This window comes from Leuresthes tenuis, unplaced genomic scaffold, assembly GCF_036924035.1.
Source record: "Leuresthes tenuis unplaced genomic scaffold, fLeuTen1.0.hap1 SCAF_23, whole genome shotgun sequence".
NCBI lineage: Eukaryota > Metazoa > Chordata > Actinopteri > Atheriniformes > Atherinopsidae > Leuresthes > Leuresthes tenuis.
The window spans coordinates 17740042-17767298 of record NW_027325377.1 but is presented as its reverse complement, the minus strand read 5'-3'; the positions used below and the strand labels follow the sequence as shown (position 1 = coordinate 17767298).

At 43.5% G+C, this 27257-nt stretch overlaps 1 protein-coding gene across 4 annotated transcripts; it reads right to left on the bottom strand.

Moving 5' to 3' along the window:
• On the bottom strand, positions 1 to 26546 carry bltp3b (bridge-like lipid transfer protein family member 3B). Of its 4 annotated transcripts, XM_072377623.1 has the most exons (24): positions 26161 to 26546; positions 18384 to 18546; positions 16671 to 16709; positions 15114 to 15205; positions 14455 to 14644; positions 14234 to 14374; positions 13567 to 13734; positions 12774 to 12954; positions 12377 to 12460; positions 12041 to 12202; positions 11502 to 11620; positions 11256 to 11397; positions 10589 to 10782; positions 9752 to 10507; positions 8466 to 9145; positions 7642 to 7725; positions 6865 to 7013; positions 6431 to 6588; positions 5830 to 5980; positions 4695 to 4736; positions 1941 to 2200; positions 1604 to 1712; positions 1292 to 1464; positions 1 to 371 (listed from the first exon to the last, which is right to left on the bottom strand). In XM_072377623.1, exons 1-24 carry the CDS (start codon positions 26202 to 26204, stop codon positions 243 to 245), a joined length of 4410 nt encoding a protein of 1469 aa, XP_072233724.1. In that variant the 5' UTR covers positions 26205 to 26546; the 3' UTR covers positions 1 to 242. The 4 variants fall into 4 exon arrangements, with proteins under 4 accessions (XP_072233724.1, XP_072233725.1, XP_072233726.1 ...); XM_072377624.1 differs by lacking the exon at positions 4695 to 4736; XM_072377625.1 differs by lacking the exon at positions 7642 to 7725.
• Positions 26547 to 27257: the final 711 nt, after the last annotated feature.

Here is a 27257-nt window from a genome sequence, read left to right as displayed (position 1 = left end):
AGCGTGTAAAAACGTGTATTTTCAGAGTCTTCGCACGGACTCTGCATTGCTTTACTTTGAAGTATAAAGTCGTGCTGGCTCACTCATCAAGGAAGCGTGAAAATGGAGCCACTGAAGTAAGAAAAGAAAAAAATAAGTATTTTTTTCCCTCAATTATGAGTTAACTGCGGTCCCTCGGTGCTCATCACTGCAGACCTGTGGAGGCTGAATGACTGTCGGGGTGTGAGGGGAGAGAGCCGGGTCTAGCTGGTGTTAACTTTGAGGTTCTTCATGCGGTGAAGCAGCGAGTCTTTCTCCATCTGAGCCTCAGCCAGCGCCATCTTGGCTCGGGAGAGCTCCACCTTCAGACATTCATTCTCCTCCAGCAGCATCTGCAAGCAAACGGGAAAACAAGCAACAGGGAGTTATGCAGCTCTATTAAACGACTGAGTAAGGGAAAAAAAAAATCTAATTTCAGCTTTTCATTGCACTTTAAAACTGCATCTGTACCCACAATTTGTAAAATTGTCCCATTATACTGACACAAGCGGGGGTACACTTCTACGTTATTGTTGTAAATAAGATATTAAGCCAGAGAATGACATTTCCTCCAAATCAAGACTTGTTTTCGAGCCATATGGTTAAAATAAAATAAAAAACTTTAAGAAATAACACCTTAGACTTTTTATTCTTTGCTTTTTTTGGGTCTAACTTTGAAAAGGTCTAACTCTGGCAGTAAAATGAGGACTGAGCTAAAGACATTATCAGACACAGGGGGAAAAAACCAAACTCTCCACCCAACATGCCTCTCAAGAGCACTTCGACCTTTTTTGTGCTGCTTTCAGATGAAAATCTCTGAACCTTTCAGGCAGATGCCGGCGTCATCATGACCACTTTTGTTCAGGTAACCAATCATATGAAATTGTCACCCTAACCCACTTCGCACTTCCAGCTGGTCTAAAAATATCCATCTCATAAAAGCCAAAGCAAGTCTGAATGTGGTCAAAATTAGAAAGTCGTTTTTTAATCAAAGTGGTCCATTTTAAAGCGGTGACAGTGACTCGCTGGTCTTAAACCTTGTGGAACAGTTCACTTCAGTGTTGAATGTGAAAATCTAACTTTAAAACTTCATCACTCCTACTATAATATAACTCCCACCGTAAAGGAGATGCAAGCCCAACAAAATTGGAATAGCTTGGTGAAATTTGGCATCACGTTTTTGCATCAGCCTCCAGAGAGATAATGTTTACCACAGTTTGTAGGAGGGAAAGACAAGAAGAAGAAGCTGCAGCGCTACTGTTTAGAGTCTCACCTTTTCCTTGGTAGATGGAGGTGGGCTGGAGGGCAGAGCTCGGGTCTGCGTAGCCTGAGTCTGCGTCGCCTTCAGTGTCCTGCAGACGCTGCTCGCCGGCTCAGGGACCGCACTCAGAGAGCTGTCAATCAACGAAACCGCCTTCTTGGGTTTCGTCTCTGCTGTTCTGTCCACTGTGAAGGGAACGGCAGAACACAGAGGGGAGTTTGGATGTGTGGATGTACCAAGAACACACTTAAAAAGCATTTAACAGGACATCTTATATAACTGTGCTGAATCAGTGCTGGAAATATCCGGCTGCTTGTTGGTCACCTCCGATGGAGAAAGACCCGTCATCTCCTCTGTGTATTATAAGACTGTCCACATGTAGAGTGATCGGCGACGGCTCGCAGTCTGAAGGATTGTCCCGGGGGCCGTCATCCTGTAGGGGAGGTGGGATTAACATAAGTATGATAGAAAGATGGAAATCCTCATCCAGGTTTTCATATCAGTGCCCCTTATCCGTGAAAGAAAGCAGAAAGGCCTCTTTCTGCGTCATTAAACTTTCAGTTCAAATTTGAATCCTTTACAAGCCAAATATCTAAATATTTTACTTGTTTGATGCAGAAGCTGTTGCTGAAATGTTCTTCCCACATCCTGGTTTTCTCACCTTTAAATCTATGTGCATGTCCCTGATGCTGATCTCCATGGGCAGCACCTGCGGGGTCGAGTCGTCCTCCAGGAAAAGGGCGAGGTTGCGTAGTGTGGACATCATGAAGCTCGCGTGGTATCCGTGGAGATGCAGTTGCAGGAAGCCGTTGCGCTCAGCCAGCGGCGAGTGGGCGGCAGCGCAGGGCCCGCTTTCCAGGCGAGCCTGCACCTCCGGACTGTGGAGGCCCCGGACGGATGTGGAGTTCATCTCCCCACCAGCTGTGAGAGGAAGACAGCAGCTGTTATTAGCATGAGCCCAAGTAACTAGAGAGGAAGCTAGAGACACCCGACATTAAAATACACCCAACTTGACATCAGATTTCCCTTGTTTTATTTGTGTAAACTGACACTGAATATTAAAGACACAGTGAAATCAAAATAAATTCTTCAACTTCGAATCCTGTGGCCCTTTAATCTATCGTCGTATTAGATCTAGACTCATGAAATATCTGCTAACATGTTGGTACTCCTAATGAGTGGGGAGGAAATTAAAAAAAAAACTAGTGTAGACACATCAAAACCCATGTGTCAAACATTATCTTAAACATATGGCAACAGGGCTGTGATAGGCTGATTTTTCAAAGCAAAGTGTCCCATTCAGGCAGGTAAAATCTGTATTTCCTCTCAGATGGCAGCAGGGTGCTTTTTGTCTTGTTGTATCCTTTAAGCTCAGCTCACAGACATCTCTCTGGCATTAGAAATTAGGGGTTCTGTTGATGGTCTGATCCCATCGTGAGCCGTCTGGGAACTTTCCAGTTAGGTTCCTCTCCTTTAGTTTCCTCATGAAACATAATCATTTCTGCTTTCTTTACCACAGTGGACCATGAGAGCTTCTCTGCCATCTTCACTTCCACTCATTTCCATCGAGTATTCAAATGACAATGAAATAAAACGTCTTTTTGGATAAGCTCGCTGTTCCCCTGCACATCAAATATTCATTCTGTATCACTTATATTACAAAGTCTTAAGAGGCTCAAGCTGCTGTTTCACTGTGACTTTAAAGTGAACGCACGCTGGAACATTTCTCTCTGATATCAAAGAACATTTTGTAATAGACACGGACCCCATTCACCGCATTATTCTATGTAAATTTGCTCACTCCAAATAAAGGGTGCATTTTTATGTCAGGTTTAAAATTCATTTAACAAAAGCTTGAACTGAGAGGTGAAGTGAGAAAGGAGTGGGAGACGAAGCTGGAAAGAAAGAAAAACAAGAATGCTGAGCAACAGGAGGAGGAAGGCTGAGTGAGATTTTTTTACAATCCCACAGGCTCCCCATCGCAAAGATGTTTAATTATGTTTGAGAACTCGGGGCTCAAAGGTTCAAATCAAACTCCCACTACAACTACCTTGGATTTTTAGCTCTTCTTATGAACAAAAAGAACAAAAAGAATTTGCTTAAGAGTTTGCTAATAGATAAAAGAAATGGGTTACACCCTTATGTCCGCCACAAAATGTCATGGCAAGACTGGCAAGAGGTGAAAAGGTGAGGACTGAGAGGACAAAAATGAGGTGATAAAAGTTTCTGAAACAATTCTGAGCACACAAATTCACAGATTCATTTGGCAAGCACACAGTCACATGTTTTAAATGGGTTTAAGACACATCTCAAGTTGCAATAGAGCACTCAGCAAAGCATGAAAATGGCTACTTAATCTTTTTGTTATAACAGTGAGAAGTGCATCACTTCGTTCTCATATCATCCCTGCAGGAATGGCAGGAGAGGGTTAATACCACAGAGCAATTTAGGAACCGAAGAAAACACTCAAAGACACACATGCATGCAATGCTGTCAGCTTTTCTTTGATAAAATGACATTCTCTCAATACCGAGCAGCTACGGTCGAGGCAAATGGAAGGGGAAATAAAAAAAAAAAAGATGAGTGAGTAGAGAGAAGAAAGGGGAGGAAGCCAGCAGCCAAGGACTGAATGGCTGTGATAAGACGGGCAGGGAAGAGAAAAGATGGCCTGGAGAGGGTGAGAGATGAAGGGAAGGAAAGGTGGAGAGGCATGGGTGAATGGCAGAGGATTAGGAGGAAGATGGAGTAGAAGCTGGAGGGAGACTAAAGAGGAAAGGAGGAAAAGAGAAAGAGGGGAAGATGAGGAGGCTGTGGAATTGCTCTTGGGAGATAGAAATAGGTGGCGAGGGGGGGGCAAACTGGCGTTTTTCCTCATTGCCTGAATCACTGGACTGAAACTGCAAAATCTGCTGCAGTGGAGAGATGAGGTGGGCGGGGAGAAACGGGGAGGAGGGGGGGAGACCGGGTAAATTAGACAGAGGGGAAAATGGGCGGATCAGGGGTTAAAAGTGCCTGCAAAAAAGTTGAAGTTAATTTGAAGGCGCATATTTAAGGGTTGAGGGCTTAATGTTGCAAATAATGGGACCACTCACTCCATTACGGTCAAATCTACCCTTTGTTAAGTGGCATAAGCACACACACACACTGACTGAGATCACAGATCTCCCCTCCTTTCTGGAAGAAAATGAGCAAACACACACGCTTCATGCGTTGCAACACACTGCATCTGAAGGCATGTAGTCGAGCAAAGCCCGGGTCTGGAGATGAAATGTGACAGAAAAACCGAGGGGAGGGGGGGGCGCGGACACAAACATACCACACGTATGTTTCTACACAAACACACGAGTCTGAAAGGACGCACTGAAGCAAGCATGCATGTTAGCTTACAGACGGTGAATCAACAGACAGCAGTTACCTTGGCTGCTCTGAGCAGGTATTGGTACTGAACACACCATACCTGTGGGGAGTTATGGAAGGTAAATAAAAGAAAAAAAGGAGGGGGTGGCTGCGTTAGTGTGTAAATGTGTGTGTGTGTGTGTGTGTGCCTGAACACAAGGAGCTTTGGTTAACCTAAGCTTGGAGACTTGTAGATTCAGGCAAGGGCTTCATCTGCTACTTCTATTCTTAATTAATTCAACCGTTTGCATCAGAAAAAAACTGTTGAATTATGTTAATCACAATATCACTGAGCTCAATGTTATGTCCAGAAATGTCTGGAAAGAAACCCAATCTGTTCAGTTTACTACACTGAGCGATCAAGAACGGCTCCTGAAATGGTTAAATGTGGCATTTTTGCATTAGCATTAGTTAAAGAGCTCTAACGGAGACCAAATCTCTTCTTTTTTTTTTTTTCCCCTCTACATCTGTCAAGCAGCTTCCTGCTCTTGTTAGCGTCTGCTGAGGTGGGTGAAAGAGGCATGTCCTGGTGTCGCTGCTCGTCACTCTGCCGTCTGTCGGTCTGCTTTTAAAATGTGAACAATCAAAACATACTGTCACAGGGGGTCGGCATGATGCGTCCTGGTTGTTTAAAGTGAGAAACCCTGCTTCGAGTGTGTTCTAGGACCTTTATCACATCCTTCCTCTATCTGTTCTCATGTTTCCTCTCATGTCAAACAAGGCAAAACGTACAGAAAAACAACATAAAAGTGGTTGGACCCATTGATATTCTGCTGTATCTTCTTGTTTGGCCCTCCTTGTATGCTTAGAGCTCGACTAAAGTATCTTTCAAGCAATCGTTTGATTCATCATTGATGAGAAGCGGGCTGCAGACAATTTCTGCTGTGGTGCATTTTGGTTGGTTTGTTTTACAATAAAAGCAAGCTCACAATTCAAAATATGGTCTTGACTCTATACTATCACGCTGTTTAATTTGGTGTATAGGAGCAATATCAGACAATGTTAATCACTACACATAAAATATGTAATATATATTAGAATTTGAAATGTGATGCAAAGTACAAATCATGCCAAAAAAAAAATTCATGTAAGAGCTTCTTCAAAAAGCTACATTTTTCATGCTCGATTAAAACACGCATGTCGACATTTCTTACCAAGGCTGCGGTTGCTGAGGTACTGTCGGAGGCTGACGTTGCCCAGTTGGTTGGGTGAGACCCGGCCCACCTCCAGAGCCACGGCCGTGCTCTCACCCACCGCCTCCATGCCCACACACACCGACTGCACCTTCAACACCAGCACAGACACCTGGAGGCGAGGACAGTTTCCATGAGCATCGTCAACCGAACTATGAACTTTGTGCACTCAAGACCCGCTTATTTCCAGCTTACACTTGTATCTTAAGTTGGCTTAAAAAGTGTTTAGGTTTTCCTGTGATAACAGTGTAAATCGTGGAAAAAATTACATCACAGCTCCGTTCACCACAGGCTCATAAGTATGAGGCGCTATGTGTGACCATTTTATGAGATGGCACCTGGCCCAAGTGAAAACTTATTTATTTTTGATGGTTTGAAGGTTTTTTTTTATTCCCTGTTAGCAGAAGCATGCCGTTTGTATCTGCATATTACTTTAAATTCCAGATTGATTACTAACACGGTTTGTTTTCTTTTGGTGCGTGGTCACACAATCTGTTGGTACCATCCCATTATAACATGCTTACAAGTCCTGAAATATGACTTTTCTAGTCAACCGTCTCACAGTATCTTTGGTGGGTTCGTCAATGCTCTGAGAAGCTGCGCTGACACTGTCGGGGGACGCGCCTCCCTCCTGCTCCTGACCAGTCACTGCCTCGGTCGCACTCTCTGTGGCGCTCTGTTCACTGATGGCATCCTTGAAGCCTGAGATGGACACGTCGTCTGTAAAGTGCATCAAGATGGATAAATGTGACTTTCCATGACAATTACGAGGATAGAACTTTCCCCTTTTGTATGTAAATCTAGTTTTTGATTACAGAAAATCAGCCCAATGCTGCCACCTTCTGCTCAGAACAGCTACTTGCAGCGTTGCTTCTCAATCTCTGTAGGACTTTTTTTTTTATTTTCTTTCAATAAGAGATACAAAGAGGGCTTGTAGAGGCTGGTGCTAATAAAGGATAACAGAGTTTCGACAGTATCTGAGTCTGTTTTCTCTACCTCTCTCCAGCAGGCTGTAGTTGTCTCCATCCTCCATCAGATAGCTGTCAATGGAGATGTTGTCCAGAGACTGCAGGGACGGGCTCTTCTTCATGTTTTTATAGGACACGGAGAAACTGGACTGGGAGCGGTCACGCATCAAACGACCACTACAACACAAACAAGTACAGGGTCATGTGAAGAAGGGGCGTGATCTGGCGACATTGACCATACACAACCCAAGTCTAACTGACAGCAATTTGAACTGAATTAATGGTTTAAAAGAAAGAAAAAAAAAGTCAATCGCTGCCATTTCACCACATCTGATATGAATTCTATTACACCGACACTGAGCCAGGACTACTGCGCTCTCACAGCCGCCGGCGCTCGCTCGACTTCCTTTGTGTAGTTTTGTTTAAGGTCACGTAGGAACCGAGTTGCGCTATCCTCCCAAGTGCCACAAACAATCCCAAGGAAAAAAACAAATAAAGCGCTAAATCAAAGGCACACGAAGGAACACATAAGGACAAAAGAACCATTAGACATAAGATGCTTCTTGGTTCATCCCGAACGTCCCCACAGGTCAACGGGTAAACATCAAACACAAGAGGAAAAAGGGATTTTAACACAGACAGACAGATATCAGGTGTCATGCACACATGCAAATGCATGCCTACTGGGGAGTCACATTGGACTGGTTTGCATTCATCCATGGATTAGAAGACACATTCACACACAGTGCAAGTCGACACACACACACACTCATTAGTACAGCTAGTCACAGATCCAGTTCCTTACATGTTGGACATGGAATAAAGGGAGGTGGATCTGCTGGAGTTTGAGGAGCTGAGCAGATCAGAAACCACAGACAAACTTCCTTTCCTTGGTAAAGAGAAAGCACACACATACACACACCTTGCATGGGTCAAAGCCAAAGGCAAGAGGCAGAGAAAGGAGAGAATGAGTTCAGAAATGACACGGACAATTAGTGAAGACAGACAGAGAAATGACGAGCCAGGAATTCAAACGCATGTTAAGTCAGAAGACTAAACATTCATACTGACAAACGCTCATGTGGGAACTCAACACACAGCTCAGTGTTCAGGGACAGAGAGATTAAATCAGAGAGAGGAAGACAGGTTAAGGTTAAGGATAGGAGCAGGTCTGAAAAATAACGGCCACTAAAATGATCCAAAAGTTGTTTAGGATCTGCTACCTACAGTATCCCATAATCCTTTACAGGCTGCACTTCACAGTAAGGAGGATTAACAGTCAATAATCCCATAATTAGTACAAATTTACAATGCTGTAAAATGGAAGTGAGGAAAACCTGGCATTTGTCATTGATAAATAACAGTGAAAACTAACTTTCAGTGTCAAAGATTACAGACCGATTCTTTTATTATTTGGTCTTAGAATTGACTGGATACAAGGGGACAAGTCTGAGAAGGTCCTCCCAAAAGAAAGCTTGGAAAAAGACACTCCCTCACTCTTACCCATCTTTGATAAATACCTGGATGCCTATTGGATTGTGAATATATTGTTTGAAACTATATCAGCTGAAGAAACCAACTATAGTAGCTTTAAAGTGAAATGTTTTGACACTAATGGCATAAAAATACCTGGATATTGACTGAGGCATCTTTGCGGTTGCAGTCTTGTCTTTGTCGTTGAACTCTTTGCTGCTGAGTGAGTCAGAGGGAGGGTCACTCACATGGACTTTGGAGTCTAATCCCATTAAATCACCATGAGCCAACCCATCCATCACACCCTCTCCCCCTTCATCTGAACTCCCTCTCCCTGTATTCTTGGCCGGAGTCCTCTCCTCCGCTGAGGCTTTGTGGTTCGAGTCAGGATGTGAAGTGGAAGTGGATGAGGGGAGGAGAGGAGCAAGACCCTGTGCAGCTCCACCTTCTGTACCTTCACCACATAACAGCTGGTCGACAGAGCAAGGTCGCTTGGCTGCTCCTCCTTCTGAGCCAGACCCATCATTGCCCTTCTCTGGCCCTTCCCCGGCATCACTCGAAGGCTCCAGGGTTCCTCGGCTCTCGGAGGGGGAGAGCTCTGATCCGACAGGAGATCCTGAGCTTTCAGGCTGGGGAATGGGCTTCAGGAGGAGGGACACTTCTGCACTCTTGAGCAGCAGGCCCAAACAGACTGTGAAGGGCTGGTGATCCGCAGGACGGTGGGAAGTGTCCTTGCGGTCCCTCTGGATCTCCTCCAGGTCCTGCTGTAATGTCTGCTGCAAAGCTTTGAGGCTGCGCTGAAGATGCATCAGAAACACATACTGCCGATGGCTCACCTAGAAACACACACATCCAAGTCATTATCATAAAGTAAATACTACGTTACTGTTATACTAAAACATTTTCACTAGTTTTTTGTCTTTTTTTTTCTTTTAATGTGAGATTTTTCCGCTTTTAATTGTAGTTTCCAATTTCAATGCCACAGGTGATTTAATCCGGCACAAATCATTCAGTAAAAACTGAATTTCAGATAATTGCTGTCAATTGTCTCCTTTCAGCTAAAAAATAACTCCATCAAGGTAGTTAGAAAATACGGTAAGAAAAATGTTAAATTATAAATCATCTGAAAACTGTCTATATATGGTAAGAAATGTGATAAACTGTCTGGAGCCTTTTGAACTAAGAAACAATCTGTCCTTATAAACAAAATGTGAGGAATAAATCATTTTTAATTAACACTGTAAAAGGAGAATAGTAACAAATCATTTTTTCTCCAAATGCCTGATAATTTGGAGTTTTCCATCATGTTGATTTCTTTTAAATCAAGAAAAAAAAAAAAGAAGAAAGCATTATCAATAATTTAAAGGTGGGACCACATGGAATGAGCACTCAGGGTTTTTAGTCATCACCATTAAATCTTCAAATGAGAAGCACAAACATACCTGTGCACTTAAGTGCTTCTGCACATGCACCAAAACATGCACATCTGCATCTTTACTTGATGAGGACGAAGAAGAGGGTGACGAGACCAGACTGTCCAGTGAAATGGGTTTATGGAGCCCATTATCGGGTGGCAGTGTTGCATCGTTGCCTTTGGATGATGATGATGACGGTGTACCATCAGTGCTGTAATACTCCTTTAACAATCGTTTTCTCTGCAAACGTGCAACAGCCTCGACCGACGGGCTTTTGGACAGTCCAGATCCGGCAGCACCTCTCAGTTTATCCTGATGCTGCAGAAGCTTTGCTGGCTGACACGCCCACACTGTGAGAGGAAAGGAGTCCACAAAGGGCTGCGGCCGCCCTTTCCCTCCTCGGGTGCCTTCGTAGTCCACCCAAAACTGGGCAAAGTGCAGCGCCCAAAAGTCTGCGGCTGCGGGCATCTTGAGGGCGTCTGCTCCCATTGTCGGCACCTCTAGCCCCCGGTAGATGTCGTGCAGCTTGGTGTCTTGTTCGTGAGCGTGCCGCTGGAAGATAGCATGGAGGATTGGAAGGGAGGAGGAGGAACGGGGAAAAGAGGAGAAAGATGAAGAGAAGAAGGGCTCCTCTTCAAAAGCCTGCATCAGAGCCTCAAGGTTGGAGCGGGTGCAGTTAGCCGAGTGCCGGGTGTTAGTGGCCACCATTTCTGAAGTCTGTATTGAGATGGAGCGTGGCAGGTCAGCAGGGCAGGAGGCATCCGGATCAGTGGGAACCACCAGCTAACGGAGAGCAGAAACCAACAAATAAGCACAGACGGAAAATATATTCCATACGAGAAATATGTCTGCAGTATTCCTTACCTTCAACATGAGGCCGTCAACCTTGATGTCGATATGGTCATCGGGTTTCTGGGAGTCGTTGAGCTTGTAGATCTCCATGAACTGCTCCAGACTTTGCCTAAGGTCGAGGGCAAAGAGGTTGAGCCACACCAGGCTGCGAGGATCCAGCACCAGCTGCAGAGCGTTGAGCTGGGCGTAGAGGTTGGGACACGGGACTGGTGGAGCCGGAGGAAGGGGGTGAAGAAGGAGAAAATATCGGGGAGTAGACACATGGAAGGGAAAGGAAACATAAGACAAAATTAAAACAACTGGCACTCTTTAAGAGTTTTTAATAAAAAAATAAATAAAAAAATGGGTCTTGGTTGAACATTTATCACTCAGACAAGAAATAACCCATCATTGTATAATATTTCAAACAGGGTGAATGTGTGCAAAATCAATAAATGACTTAATTGGGTAATCCCTCATTTGGAGCACTGGGTATTATTCAGAAAAAATCAATGCTCTCGAAGCCAAACAGAACTCAATGACTTCCCTGCAACAAAATAAATGAGCTGAATGGGAGTGACAGACAATCTCCACCTGATTAGGCCTGTTTTTGAACAAGCTGATGACCTGCTAAAATTATTGTAGTTCCAAAACAACACGCAAGACAGTAAATGCCATTTAAGTGCTAAAACAGCCTTACTGGGGTAGTCTTTTCCATCTGGAAAGTAGTATTCTGTAAACTCAACATGTATGGCAGGCATCTCTGGGGGAAGGTACAGGGACTTCTTATTACAGGAGATCATGGTCTTGGGGCTGGAGCGTCGCTGGTCTGCCGTTGACACCTTAAAACAAAAAAGGCACGAAAGTCAAAGCTGGTCAAGAAAATATGGGATCGGTGATTTCATTCATTCCAGTTACTCAGTCAGTGAAGGTTTGTTGAAGTGACCTGGTAAATGCTGAAGTCTGCCATCCTGAGAACAAATGAGCTGGACATGAGCTGGGTCTTCGGAGTTTGAGGGGGGGGAGGACTGAAGGAAGCGCTGGAAGAGGAAGTGTTGATCTTACCTGGGGAGAAAGCAGGGGACATGTAAGGGGAGAGAACTCGTGAATGAATGAGAACAAAACAACAAAGACAGAGACAAACAATAAAACCACTTGGCTCTCCAATGAGGAACCTGTGTGCCTAGCAAAAGGTGTGCATCACCGCACCCAGCTGTGCGCACACACACCGCGGTACCTGGCTCTAGACACCAGCAGCACTGGGCTGGAGTGTGTGGGCTCCACTCTAGGAGACCTCCATCTGCCTCCCTAAGCCCTGCTCTCTCCTGACTTCCTAGTGGCCCAGACACATCGTCCCTAAGGGACACTGGAGGACAGAAAACCCACAGGGATGACGTGCTGAGGGTGCCAGGAGGTACAGCAAAAACGCACACCCAGAATAAGCTGAGCTACATCTAATCAGCTGTAGTATATGTGCGTGTTTACCATGCTGTGGAGAACTGTGTACCGCACTCGGGGCTTGTTGGTCTCGCACTGCACTTTTTAACATCTCCACGCTGGACTTGAACTCATCCAGCAGGCTCCTTGCCCAGCCCTCTCTGGCTTTAGTGGCTTCGCTGTAGTGCATCCAGTGCACACAGGTGTCTCCTGAAGTAAGAGAAGAGTCTTATAAGTGCAGGTAGTTGTATGTTCATTTGACATTACACAGACTTGGTGCTATAATTCCAAATGAAAGAAATGTAAAAAATGAAGAAGAGTGAAAATAGGCACATTTAAACAGCGCTGAAGATGAATAATTATAAAAGATGGTCATTTCTATACCTGCTCTGTGTAAAGGGTAGTAGTCCAGAGTGATGGAGCTGAAGGAAAGTTGCATTGCTCCACCAATTATTCTCTTATTGTTAACTGCACAACAGGAAATAAGAGAGAAAAAAAAAAAAGGAAAGGGTTCCAGTCAACATTTTTTAGCAAAATGACTCAAAAGAAACTTAATCGTGAATAAAAAACAGGGAAAAAAAGATGCAAAAACAAGATATTTGTGTGTGTGGCGATACATTTAAAAGGTATCAGCCGAGGCTTGTTTATATCTTTTAATTTTAGCTATCTAAATAATCAAAAACAAGTACAAACACAACCTCTCCCCAGCAGGGTTAGGGTTAAATTGCTTCAATTGCTTCATCCGGCCATCAGCAACTTTTAAGTCTGCCTGATATAATACCTTTGTCCGCAGCATGGATGTCGTCACAGATGTGCAGGTCCAGGTGTGTGATCTGTAGGTGGTGAGATGTCTCGCACACATCATAGGCACTGAACAGCTTGGCCATGGTTGCACTCTGGTCAGCAGCAGCGGACGCCTGTTGGGTGCGCACCTGCTGGGTTGAAGGCGGTGGTGATGACTCCTGTTGAACACAGGTAAAGTGTTTAATGCTGATGTTTAGACATTGTGGATGGTTGCAATCAGGCACTGGTGGTTGATAATGCTGTCGATGATGAGGTTTTTGTTTTGTATTGTCCTCTATGCACAGAGAGGCTGAAAGGGTGCAGTTCCTAATGTTTCCACCAGATGGCATGTCGGACCAAATCACAGAATATATGGTGACTGAACAGAAAGTGGAAGGATGAGGATAGGTGTGAATTTGAGTGGGCGATAGTCTGTACATTTTGTGTTTGAATGGCAAAAAAAAAAAATAGGAAACAAGTTAAGAGACTGAAAGCAACAGTGAGACAGAGATGTCACCAGAGAGACACCATATGGTGTCAGGACAGTGATACAAAGAGGGACAGATCTAACTTAGAGGAACACAAGGACAAATTATCAGACCGTGGCTCCTCCACACACAGTGTAATTAGTGCATGAACTGGAAGAGGGAGGGGGGGCAGTTAAAAATGGGGGAAAAGGGAGGGGAGATACAAAGAGGAAAAGAAAGGAGCATCGAACTAGAGCAGGAAAACGCTGTTATTTGTCATCCATCTGCGGGTGAAATCGCTGTATTGTCACAGTAAATTTGTACCTGATCCTCTGTGGCCATGCTCTTCCTCTGCTGTGCAGACTTCTCCATAGCCTCGCTCAGAGATTTTGCATACTGCACCATAGCTTTAAGCTGGGAGTCAGTCAGAACCCACAGCAGGTCGTCCAGGATGAGGATCAGCTTGGAGGCCACCACGTTACAGTCCTTTATCTGCATCAGGGAGAGGAGCAGCTATAAATGCATAATATGAAGGTGGACAGCGGCCACAGTTTTTTCCCTAATTGTTTGAGCACTTGGTTTGGTGCAGACCAACTTCTTTCACAGGTTTACAGTTAGAGTACAAAACCATGCAGAACACACACAGAACAGCTCTTTCTTTACAAACTTAAGCAGTAGGTTCTCATTCAATTATCAATGTTTCAGTGAGTGGAATGAGCAATTCACTCTCCTACAGCCCACTCAATAGCCTTCAGTAGACTTTTGTGCTGTTGATACAACTTTATATCAAATCTAGAACACAGAGTTTGTCATTTTCGGTTGAAAAAAAACAAAACAGCTGCCTAATGACGCCGTGCCACTGGGCCACACACTGGGATCACTGTTAACGGTTAACATCAAGATGTTGCTTAGAGCAGTTTGCTTTTAAGCCTGGTCCATCAAATTTTACAGTCAGTGTCTGATTCTGTTAAAACGGATGGGTGGTGCTGACCCGTCTCTTAAGAGTGACTCGGATCTTGGACTGGTTGGTGATGAGACGGATGGGGGCGCTCAACATCTCGTGCTCGGCGCTCTGGATAGCGTCAGCCTCGATGCGGATCATCTGCCAGCTGATCTCTTTGAATGTCAGAATCTGGATCAAACAGGAAGAGAAAGTCACTTGAGAGACAGTCAATTTAAACCTGACTTCCGTAGAAAACAAGCAACACTGACCTCTCCCCTCTGAGGATCCTGGATGCGAGTGAATCGCAGGTCCCCGATACTCCAGCTGGTGTTAACGCTGTACACCTGCAGCTGGGAGAGCTCAAAGGATGCGTTAAAGGCCTTGGCACTGATCCTGATGACAATGGAGTTGATGGATAGAGATATCCCCTCTACAACCTTCTCAGCAAAGCCATATTCACTGTATAGGAGGACAAATAACATAGGAAGGGAAAACATCACTAACTCATGTTGTGAGCTCAGACTGCAATAAGAAAATATAGTCTTTTTGAAGAATAACGCGTTTAATTTTTTGCTACTCAATTGAATACTATCCCATATATAGTTAAATCAATGACTTCTCTATTATCACCTATCATAAACCTGCTTCTCTGGAGGCTTTCTTCTTCTGAATCTTTGTCTATATTGTGTACAGAAATTCAGTTCTTACATCTACAAAGCAGCCATTTCTAATCGGTTTTCGGTTGAAAAGATGTAGTTTAGCACTTTAGGAAAAACAATACTGAAGCATCAATACTGGAAATACGGAACACCCCTGGAATAAATGTGTCTCGGGTGTTTGTACGGACTAAACAAATGAGAAAGTTGGTTTCCAGTGTGCAGTTTTAAAGGTCAATACGTAAAAAAAAAAGAAAAAAAAGAAAGCCTACCTTTGTCCTGATGCTGTTGCTATGGGAGACGGGCCATTGGGTGGCCGGGGCTCATCGCAGGTACTCATTTCCATCACCACTTTATCCAGAGTCTGAAAGAGCAGGCGAGTCATACCTTACCAACAAAAACCCATCGCCATGATTAAATTATCTGTCTGTAGAAGACAGATTGTTTGTTTTCTATTTCCCCAATTTATTCTGGCGAAGCTCGACCTGCAAGATTTCATTCAGCAAACTGCAATGTCAGACCATAATAGCTTGATTAAAATAAATGTAGAAATAACTATCCGTCTCTACTCCTGATAAGGTGGATGGATGAAGACCAGAGGCTGCCTCCATGGTGTTAGAAGAGAACTTGGCAACCTTGAGAAAAGGACAAATACAATTTGCAGGTCTGTCCTCTCTGCTGTGCTTCAGCTCTGCCTCCCAACACTCTTCCCTGTAGAGGAGGCTGTCACGTATACACAGGTTATGCAGCTATGGTGGCGATGTTAATTGTCTAAAAGGCAGTGACTGACACCAGTTCGACTCCTCCTGGCTGTAACTGGTCATTTTCACTCATTCATGGTGGAAGACGGCCTGCCTCACGTTTTACTGTCAGAACAGCAATTAAAGCGAGAGTTTATTTCTATTTAATTTACCCAACTTTCCATCACAAAAAGAAGTACACTGTAACAAGAAATAAATCACATAAACTCAGAATTATGCTCCTATCACTGTTAAGTAATAAACTTTGACAATTTTTTTTTCAATGTCGTACACGCCATCTTCAGAGAGCAGCCTCTCCTAAAGAATAAGCTCTCTTAATTATTATCATAATGGTGCATAATGGTGTAAAGTCATGCTATTGTTGGTATTATGACTAAAGAGCTGTCGCTGTACCATCTCACACAATGCACTTATAGTGTGAATCCTCAGAGTCAGGCCTTTTAACGCAGTGTTCGGATAGTTTTCTGCTCCGCTCGTTTGTTGCTATAACAACATGTACAACATATCAATCCAGACAATAAGCCTCTGAAAGTGGATGTGAGGACAAAGAACAACACGCAACATTCAGGTTTTGTGCATAATGCTGGTTTCCAGCAGCTTTGTGTTGAAAGGAATACCAGCCACCAGGGGACTGGGACCAGCCTCGCCAGCAGTCTGTTAACCCGACACCTGCTCCCTGAGGTGGCAGCCATTAGGGAGAACCTGGCAGCCATGGCGCAGGTACAGAGTACGGTTAAGCAGAAATGTCATGACATGACAAAGAAAATGGCAGCCGTTTGAGACGGCTTGGCTGAGGAGATAAACCAGGCTAATGAACTCAGTCATACACATCAAAGCTGCAAGTGCATAAAAGGTAAAGGTAAAAGAAATATCATAAAATCCCCTCCAGCAGCTTCCAGGCTTCTACAGTCCTGCCCTTGAGTGTTCAAAGCTATAATCTGAGCGGTGAACTTCTAAAACTACATAATGTACAACAAGATTTTTTATTTTTTTAAATCAACACTTTCTGCTTGTAAAAAGGAGACGCAATGATCAGAAAAGTTGATCAAGTTGTTGGTGTAAACTTACCAAAGTGATTGGGTGAGTCTTCAGTTTGGTCCATGGTATCTGTCGGTGAAAACAGAGCAGTGACACAGCGTTTCAGTCTCAGAGTGTTCTTTCCGTCTTCAAAGGAAACCTTTTTCAACTTTAGAGTCTCAAACACTGACCTAGTTGTCAAAGAGCAACGGGCAACTCAAGCTAAATGGAATTAAACTACACAGAACGAGGCATAATTAAGAAAAACCGGGGTGCTGACTGACAGGCAGTCCTTTCATTCAGCTCAGCTAATCGCCTTGATTCACGTCTGTGTTAAATTATACAGTAAAAGGCATTAAATGCTTGTGTTAAACTGCTTTATTTCCCACCCCAGAGAGTGGTGTGTACTTTGAGATGTTATAAATCAGGAAACGCTCGGTATTTGAAGCTTTCATTGAATTAGATACATTTCATTGGCCTTGCCTCTGTCATTAAGATGCTGACAGGGACTGGAAGGGGTGCCAGATCAAGTCTTACACTAACAGATCAGAACGTAACACCGACAGCAGTGTTTCTGTGATTCTGTGAGCATTATCAAACCAGGCCAAGCAATAACAACAAAGAGAATAACGTTGGAGCCTTTTGAACTGAAAAGGTGACGGCGTTGGGTTTCGCTCCTCTGTAACAGGAACATACCAAAGAAAGAAAAGCGATGGGGATGTTTCATGTGAGGAAGTGAGATAAAAATCTATGTTCTCATTTTGTTTGTTATCTGTTATGATGTGAAAACTGAAAAAACTGTGGGCTGTATTCTGGCAGTTCAAAAAGTTTCAGTCCACCAGCTGCACTCCTCACTGAGACATCCAACGAGCCACAAAGCCTTGCTTTAAATGATGCGACTATTACAGCTGGAACACTGCATTACACACAGAGTCAGTGACACAGCAAATACAAGACAGCACTTTGTCCAAGCCTGCAGAATAATTAGGACCGAGACAGCAATCAAGAACACACAAAGTACAGAGTTTGTTGTGTTATTCATTAACCAAATGACCACTAAAAAAGAAGTGAAACATTAACGCAGTAAAATGTTGAGAAATTCAGTTCGGAGCCTAAACAGCAAGCGGTGGGGTGGAGAGGGGCGAGCAGAGGTAGGAAACTGGACCTTGCTCTGAATGAAAGTGCAGTCATGAAGAAAATTATAAAGCTCCATTCACTGTTTCCAGGGTGTGTCAGAGTGTGCTCCAAGAAATTGCACTTGGCTGATGACCACAGGGGCATTACACAGAGCCAGCTGAGAGCATGTGTGGAGCAAAGAGTAAAGACGGGCGACAGGTTCCCCTGGACACTGGGAAATCTGTCCACGGCCCGTTTCTGCTGACTTCTAAAGATACAAGCAGAAATTATTCTTATTTATTCAAATTTATGAACCATTTCAGATCTATTTGCCTATTTGTGTTTGCAGTGCATCAAATGATGTCCGTACAGTCATATTTAGAACCTCACCCAGCTTATAAAAATCTTTTCTGGGTTTATTTACAGAGCTGATAGCCAGCACTTTATTACGGCTCAACGGGATCCCGGTTATCAGTTAGTTAGTTAAGCCAGATCACCTAAAAATAAAGATATGTTGAAAGCGCTACTAGTCCAGGACTTGGGCCCTTGTGGCCTTTGTGTCCAACATGAACTGAAGCAGTTGAATCATGGGGTGAATTTCATGTTCTGATTCCTAAAACCTAAGAAATAAATGAGGGTGCCGCTCACCCTGATGGCAGCCTTGTTGCAGAACACACGGTTGATGGCCAGCCAGGTGGGCAGGTCCAGTAAGCTCTGAAGAACCTCTTCGTCCAGCTCCAGGTTGGTGAGCTGGCCCTCACCCTTCAGCGTGCTCAGGTTGATCTTGTCCGGCGACAGGTTCTTGGCAAACCTACGAAGCCAGGAGGAGCAGAGTGAAACTTCAGGCAGAATACACAGACCACAATTTAGACTTACTCTTCAACTCAATCAAGGAGACGATTAACCGGCAACAAAAAAATGGAAGTGAACGCTTCATAAAACTAAAAGTAGAATCATTTTAGTAGCTAATTTCAGCTTCCTGGATACATGCTTGGATTTGACCAAATTCACACACTGCCTGAGAGGATAAGGTGCCAAAACTCATCCTTCAGTGTGAATACAATCATTTGTAAAGATGCTTTTCATCTAAACTAAAGAGGCCTTAACACAGAACCATGAAGCCAGTGACCTCATGTTTTCTGCCCTCATTCCCAGCTGGACTAATAGTTAATAGTTAAAAGGAGTGGCTAGATAATAAATGGCTTATTGACCCATGAATCTCTACAGACCAGTCTAATGGAATCTTTAACCGATCTCATTTCCGACATCCGTCTACGTGACATTTGAACTTCAGGTGGTTTGGTCGTCAGCCGTTTGTCTAAAATTGCTTTCTCAGTACACACAAATAGTACAGTAGGCTTAAGCGTATTACTTCGCTAATCTCTCACACAGAAATAGTATGCATCTGTAAACAGGGCTGGATCAAAGCTCAGAGTTTTACAACCAACACACACATCAACTTGTCAGTAATTATCGAGGCTGCGCCGTCAAGCTAATGACTGATTCTGCATCGTTAAAACTTCAAGCACTAAGTATTTCTGTGCTGAATGGGATAGTTTACAGGTAACTTATCACATTTTAGCCTGGTTTTATATATTTAAATACAGGCCAACAATGTGGTCTCATCGCAAGCAGCAATACATCAATAAACTTCTTAAATTAAGTTATAACACGACTCAAGACTTAATGACAAAGATTTATTTTACTTGTCTTAATGTTCTGCATAAATTCAGAGGACAACATGCATTTTTAGCTATTGCACACCGGTAATTACCACTCGGTAACCGGATAGTGGTAAGGGACACAAAAGCTTTTTGTTCTTTATATATTTTGACTCTTTTGGGCTTGAAGGCTCTAAAGGAGACCTTAAAGGAGCCGGAGTCTGTGGCTGCGGCCTGAAAGAAACTTTTACCCAGGGAGCAGAGCATTTTGATTCCAGCGCCCTTTTTAAATGATTTAGTCTCTCGATTTCTTGCCCCATTCCATTCAACACCTTCTCCTGGCAGTGTTAGGATCTTCTCCAGTTCAACGTGTCTGTAAATTATTCAGCGTCCGAGGCATAAACGCAGCCTCAACGCAGCGGAACAAGACAAAACGCGCTCCTACAGACAAAACATGAAGAAGAAGAAGAAGAAGATGTGCACATGCACTCGTATGGGTATACATGCTCTCAGATGGAAAGGCATTCAGTTTGGCACTGAGAATGTTGGTGCTGGAGCGTCTCAGTCTTATGACCAGTGAAATATTCATCCCCACTGCTGATCAAGTATCAACCAGCTACTTTGGCTCGCTCTCTTGCTCCTTATCTGGCTTCTCAGCCTCTCATGGGTCACATTTTGCTTCCTCTATAATCTAAGTAAATCAATGTTCTAATTAAAAAAAAAATGTTGTCATCAGCTTTGTTAATATCTAGCTATTTAAGACTAAAAAAAAAAACTAGACAGGCAGATCTCTGTCATTACGGAGTCCAACAGAAATAAGTAGAGGGGATTAAGTTCCCACAATGTGATATTTCCCTTTCTTCTCTGCTCACCAGAGTTCAGCCATTATTCCAGTCAGCAGGGTCAAGCTCACCAGACTAAATCCAGGTTCATAAAGAGATTAGTGCAAACTACTGAGCATAGTGGGGGGTTTATCCGCCTCTCATACAAAAACTTTAACCACTAAAACGGCTAAATCCGAGCCAACTTTCCTCTTTTTGAAGACACGCATTTCTCATGCGACGCTTATCTGACCAGCTTCAGGCTCAACATTCGTTTCTAACACACATTATCTCATTAATCTTCAGTTTTAAGAGCCAAAAAACAGCCAAAAGCTTGACTTTGTTGCTGCTCAAACAGCACTTTTTGCTTTTTTTTTTTTGTGAAATCCAACACACCACATTCTGAGTTGGCTTAATCGCAATCATATGTTTTGATGCCATGTGTGACCATAGCTGTCAAACACACATGCTGATGCCAGCTGTTAACGTGGCCTTTGTCTTACGATCTGCGTGTCGTTTTGCTCAACTGAAGCTGCAGATGTCCTCAACTTCGGGCTGATCTTGCAACTTTTTCCTTAACCGCATACTGAGCGCAGGCTTTGGCCCGCCGTGCTGTGTGCTAATGTCTGTGGATGTGGGCAATGGAAACAGCTCTCTGATGATGCATTTGTGGCGCAGCCTGATGACATGGATGCCAGACAGAGATTATGGCCAGAGTGACTCAGAAAACAACCGGCTTATTTAAGCATCCAAGACTGAAGCGCCATGAAGAAACCGGGGGAAAGAAACAAATAAAATTTTAAAAAATGTAAAAAAAAAACAACAGAAGAGGAAGAAACATCCTTGGTGCAGTTCTCTGTTACATAAAAAATTCCAGGAAAAAAAAAAAGAAAGAAAGAAAACATCTGGGATATTTTCCCACCACAGCTCATTGGCTCAATGACAAAATATGGACAACATGACTTAAAAATGTGCCTCCAAATCCTTCACTTGTGCATTTAGTATCAACAGAGACTGCAGCACAAATACTTCTTACAAGCGCATTGATCCAAACCAAAAAGTCTTCAAACAACTTAAAAGCCCTCCTGAAACCCCCCAAAAAGTGTTTCTGACAGATGTGAAAGCAATGGCTGACAACATTTCAACGGTCAAGACACCTCATTAAAAAAAGGCTCTAATGTCCTGGTTAAAGCAAGTCAGAAGTGGTTCTACAGCCGTGGCAGATGTGGTGTTGTTGGAGAGCAGCACTGCAGTCTGCCTACAGCGTGGGTTCCTTGGGAAATCAATGTAAGCCCTAAAACTACCTCACCTAAAAATAGCACGTAGTAACCCACATGTTTCATAATTACCAGCTGCTGTTGTGTACCATCTTTACCCAACACTACCATTAAAGATGGTAAACATGACGGACTATTTGAAGAAGACCTTTTAATAATTGAATGGTTCATGCGGCCACATTATTGAATCGAAAGGGTCATGAAACGCCTCTTCCAAAGATAACGGACACTTGAAAGCTGGTAACATTCTGTCAGCCGCGGCAAAGCTACTGTCAAACTCTACAGAAAAGGAATCCGGTAGATAAAATAATAGAAAAATAAATAATCCTTAAGCATAAAAAGGCTCTATCTGGTTCCAAGCTCTTCTTTTATACTGAAAACTTATATCCTGAGCTTTTGGGCTGTTTCTCTGGAAAGAAAGCATGGAATAAACTATTAGTAAAGTGAGATTAAGCAGCCTCATCTTAATCAGTAGACCGCTTCTCTCACGATTTGGCAGCGTGTCTTCAAAGTCCAAAGACTTTATGATAACTTGGTGATTTTTGGACTAATAAAAGCAAATATATCCTTGTTTGCTACGTCTAATTACAAAGTCCAATGTCTGGATTATCTAGTGCAGGCTTAACAGTTTTGAGGTTGATTTGATCCATTCGTTGATCAGTTCTTTCATAAAGCACACCGTTTTTCCATAAGTACCCCTCACCCTCATGTCTTTTCCAATAAATCGATTTACTTTAATTCAAGCTTCTTCTCAGAATATTCACCCTCTTATCTGGATCATGGCACATAGACTGTAAAGCCAGAATTCCCAGTTCAGCTGACGACTCATCTTCCGTCACACGTCACTTCTCCTCCATTTCCTTAGAGCTACTCAAATAAAAATGTCTCATCAAGGGTGGTTTCTAGCCTACAAGCTCGAGCTCCTGTAAAAACACCTCCACATACACACAGCAACACGAAGGCAAAATGTGAAAGTTGAGTGGGTTTTTTTGGCAGTCAGAGCTGTGGAATATTTATGACCCTGTGAAGGTCGCGAAAAGGTTAGAGAACAATCCCAGACCCTGGTTACGTAGTACCTGACGATGCCAAAGTCTGGAGGGGCCCAGGCCAAATGTCCTTCTCTCACACACACACACACACACTAGACGCTCGGTATTCAAGTGCTTCACAGCTCCGAAATGATTAGACACCCACAGCACAGCACTCAGTCATGACTCATGCAATAATAGGCTTCCCACCAGCAGTGAGTGGTAACACTGGGAGTAGTGGAGTTCATCTCTGCAATGCATCATCACAGATACTGCAGAACGGGAAGAGACAGGCTCATCATGACAAACACAACAGCAGCAACGCCCCGCTTCCTCACGCTGCGATGGGCACTAACTGATAAAGAACAGACTTGCTATGCTTACACAAGCTGCACGCTACATTTGATGCAATCAGTATCAATAGATGCTGCCATGTCAGCCTGACTACGAGCCTAATCTCCTGTGTCACCAACAGTCTCCATGAGAAGGCAGCGATAATCTTTGCATTCTTCTCCAGTCCATTTAGTTTGAGATGGTCGATCAACTGCTTTGCTTAACCCACATCTTGCATCTCGCTGCAAACGGCGAGAAATCGCTGCACACCCATGTGACGGTGGATGTAAATCATGCGGTCCTGTGACATTAATAAGCTCACACTGAGCAAAAGCAAAGATGCATTTTCAAGACGAATAACTCTCAAATGAGATGAAGTTGAATTTCATCCAAAGCAACGAGAAACTCCTGCAACAACTGTTTGGAACATTATAGACAAACTGAATAAAAAGGCTTGTCCACCTCAAACAAAAACAACAGAAAAGACTATTCTAGTAAAGCACTTCTGTTTAATTAACCTGTGCCGTTAGGTATGACAAAGCGGGATGTTCAGATTCTGTTATATGTGCTACGTTGCCATGCACACTTTTCTTTTACTACTTTGAAGTCTTTATATATAGGAAAATAAGTGGTTGCTTAATAAAAAAAAAAAAGATCATCTTGATAGAAAAAGAGACAAAAAGTGGGTTTTACAGCAAAGAAGGAGTAAGAGGTAAGAACAATAAAGGGAAAGAAAGGATGAGGAAATGTAGCGTGACTCATTTAGTGGAACAGCTGTAATGAAGCTCCTTCCCCAGCTCCATGTTAATGCTCTGCAGCTGAGCCCGACCTCTCACCTCACTGTGGAAGCAAGAGACGATTTCTCCTTCAGATTTCCTCCTTTAGAGTGTGACTGGCCATGTTTAACGGTGTTTAGCTTTCTTACCATGCGTCTACATTTGCATGTATTTGCATGTATGTGTGTGTGTGTGTGTGTGTGTAACGGGATCTAACAGTCTGGCTCTGAGCCAGAGTCCTGTCGATAACCAAACCCGTCCGACTATAACAAAGACAAACACACACTTTGTGTCAACTCTCCCCCAGAGGCTGCCTGAATTTGACCTTCTGTGAAACACTTTATTGATCCACTTTTACATTAAGTCAACAAACGCATGTCAGGACACAGAATATTCTGAAACTGGTGCAAAGTCACACACACTTGAGGCCCTCTCAACTACTCTAACGCGTCCCGCTGGCCTCTGTGCGTTTGTCTCGGCTGGAGGAGGAGGAGCCATTGCAGACTTAGAGGTCAGTGAAGTGTGGGGATGTGCAGCCACCTCACCAAAACTCTCACCCTGATCACAGACAGTATTGGGAAGATGTGTGACCTTTGCAACAGTGAAAAACTGGTGTTGATGTGTTGACACCCACAACATAATCTGTATCTGTGTAAGAACATCCACAACGTGGATACAAAAGCTTTAGCTGTACAAGCTATCCCTGGCTGATGATGATGATGAAGCAGCACAATGCTGCAACTGAGCAGAGTCATCCGAGCACACATAACAATCCCCCTACTGAGGCCGTATTCACACTGTGGAGTAAATGAGGTAATGCTGCTTTGCCATTCTGACACCAGCACTATTACTGTGACATCATTACAGAGAACGGCGCACGATTGGCCGGCTGGAGGACAGGTCAGCTTCCAGTGAAACCAATCAGGCTGGCGCAGAGATCAGATGACGAGCCCAAAAAGACAGACAACACCACCGCTCCTCGAGTCATTTCCTGTCAGTAGTGATGCTGACGCTGCTGAGGGCAAGCATGTGAAAAAAAACACTTAAGCGCCGTCTCAACACACGCAGCAGATGCTTAACGCAGGTTTCAGCGGCAGAATGATTTGAGCTTATGAAATACAAACATTTCCCAACTCAAACGTCATTCCGTACACTACTTTAAAGCTCTGTCCGATACTCAGTTAAACATACAAACCTGCCACCATTTTCTCCTATATTCATTACACCCAACAGTTTAAATAGGCTGTTCAGGCTGTAAATGTGAAATGTAGTAAATTCTCTTTGTTATATGAGTCAAGCTCTCCCCTGGAACAAAACAAACACGCACCAAGAGTCTCTTGAGGGACAGTGGAAAAGAATAAATAATGGATGTAAAGCTGCGTGGGGATAAATGCAGCCCATAATAGAACGACATGAAATAAATAACTAAATGGAGCCCTCTAAAGCTAGTGGTAGTGCCATTACACAGCTCCTGAAACAATAGTTCATTAATCTCAGGGTACATAATAGGGTGATTGGCAATGATGGGAATTTCTGTTTCTAAATGACTTTAGCTTATGCTGGAGACTTTAAGGGTTAATGTGGACTGGGAACCATTTTTCCATCCCACTTTGATATTTTGGTTGACTTGTTTCTACTAATTTTCTATTACATTCTTTTGCGTCATTTGGCCACATTTTCCCCATTTTGCACGTTTCTTTGGGGTCATTTTCCATGTCCTTTTGGTTGCATTATCCTCCCAGTTTGTGTCTCAGGGGTCATTTTGTGTAAAGTCACGGTCATTTTACAAGTCATTCTCATCATTTAACATCTTTGTCACAATTTAATGCATCTTTGTGGGAATTGTGTCAGCCTTAGAGGTTGCTTTGTCCATCATTTGAGTTGTTTAAAAGCTTTCTGTGATTTGATTTGCTCTTTTGCTCTCCTTATAGGTCACTTTCAAATTATCATTAGAATCTATTTCGTAGCTTACTGTATCCTCTCGACTCCCAGTTGGCCCATCAACTGATCTTTCCCTCAAGATAACGGCAAAGAAAACAGATAAACCGGCTGTGTAAACATGGCTTTGCCAGCACTAAACCGGCTCCTGACCTCATATCAGAACCTTATACTTCTTTGTAGATATAATCGTCTCTCAGAGACACTTTTTGTGTTGTAGCCTTCGTGTTTACAAGCTACTGTTCCGTCTGGGCAAAAACTGAGATTGTTGTTTGACATAATCTGACTCAAGCACTCGACTGGTTCAACCTGCTTTAGCAAGTGTCGAGGGATTAGCCGTTCACCAGCTAACCCTCATGCTAACTCGATAGCTGGTTTATGAGGGTCACAGCAACCTCAAACGCACCTGACAGTCAGATAAGTCATGTGTATGTGGGTTAACTCTTATATCCACGACTCTCTCCAGCTATGTCCAGCTAAATTAGATCCTAAAATTAAATAAAAAATTTGGAGAAAGTCGGTAAATGTCTCACTGACAGCTGAGTTTGTGCCTCCTCAAACCCTGCCCGCTAACCGCCGCTCAGCACTAACCTGGAGAGATGCTTGAGGATCTGCTTCTTGATGAGCCCAGCCATGGTCAAGCTAATCCGATATCCGAGCCGCCGCCGGGTGTGAGCTGTCTGGCTAGCCTAACCGCTAGCTTTTCCCACTCGAGCTACAAACAAACAGCTCAAATTCTGAAACCCGAGCAAGTCTTCATTTTAGCGGCGTTCCAGCTTTATTCTCTGGGCCATAAGGGAGGCGGATAAACGGCATTTCAGACGTCCAAGTGACAGCCGGGCTCGGAGACAAAGCTCACCCCGTTAGGCCATCTCGCTCAGTTGAACTGATGGGACTCCAAAACGATGCAGATCTCCGCAATATCATTCACCGTACACCTGGACAGCGCGTCGGAGGAACAGCGTCTGTTGTCACGGCGTCTGGGCGGGGTTTAATGCTGCGTTCACGGCCTGCTAAGAAACAGCGTTCCCACGACAGCAAGTTAAAGCAGGTACAAATAAAAGATGCACGACTACACGCCAACGGGGCCGTGTAATCAGGGGGGGCCTTGGACCTCAGCCTCTTTTTCGAGAGACTGTTGACATTATTTGTTAGGCAATGAAACCACCACTAAAGGAGCAAGACAACGAAAACAAAATGACACGTAACCACAACGAAGAGAGTTAAAAGAGCTGCAGAACTATTTTTAATATCTTCAGTGAGACAAAAAAATCACAAAGAACTCGAAATAACTCCTTACAACTTTGATTAGATTCAAAACAATTATAGGGAGGTGTAAAACATCTGCAGAAGACTCAAAATATCAGATATTAGATAAGCCAAAACAATGGTATTGAGACACAAAAAAATATAGACCAACAAAAAAAACCTTGATATTACATGACAGAGATCCAAATAGGAACAAATGTAGGATTTCAATGCATTCAACTGTAATAAATAAAAGTTTATCAGACAGAGAACAAGTGAGGCTCCTGGGTTAAATTGCGTCTCTCTGCGATCAAAGTTAAATGCGTCTTTACTGACATCTAGCGGTGCAATGGGGAATTGACTCTTTTTCTTCAGAGATAAAACATTTTGTCGATAGAAATTGAGAGGCCACGTATAAGTTAAAAGCTTACACGAATGTC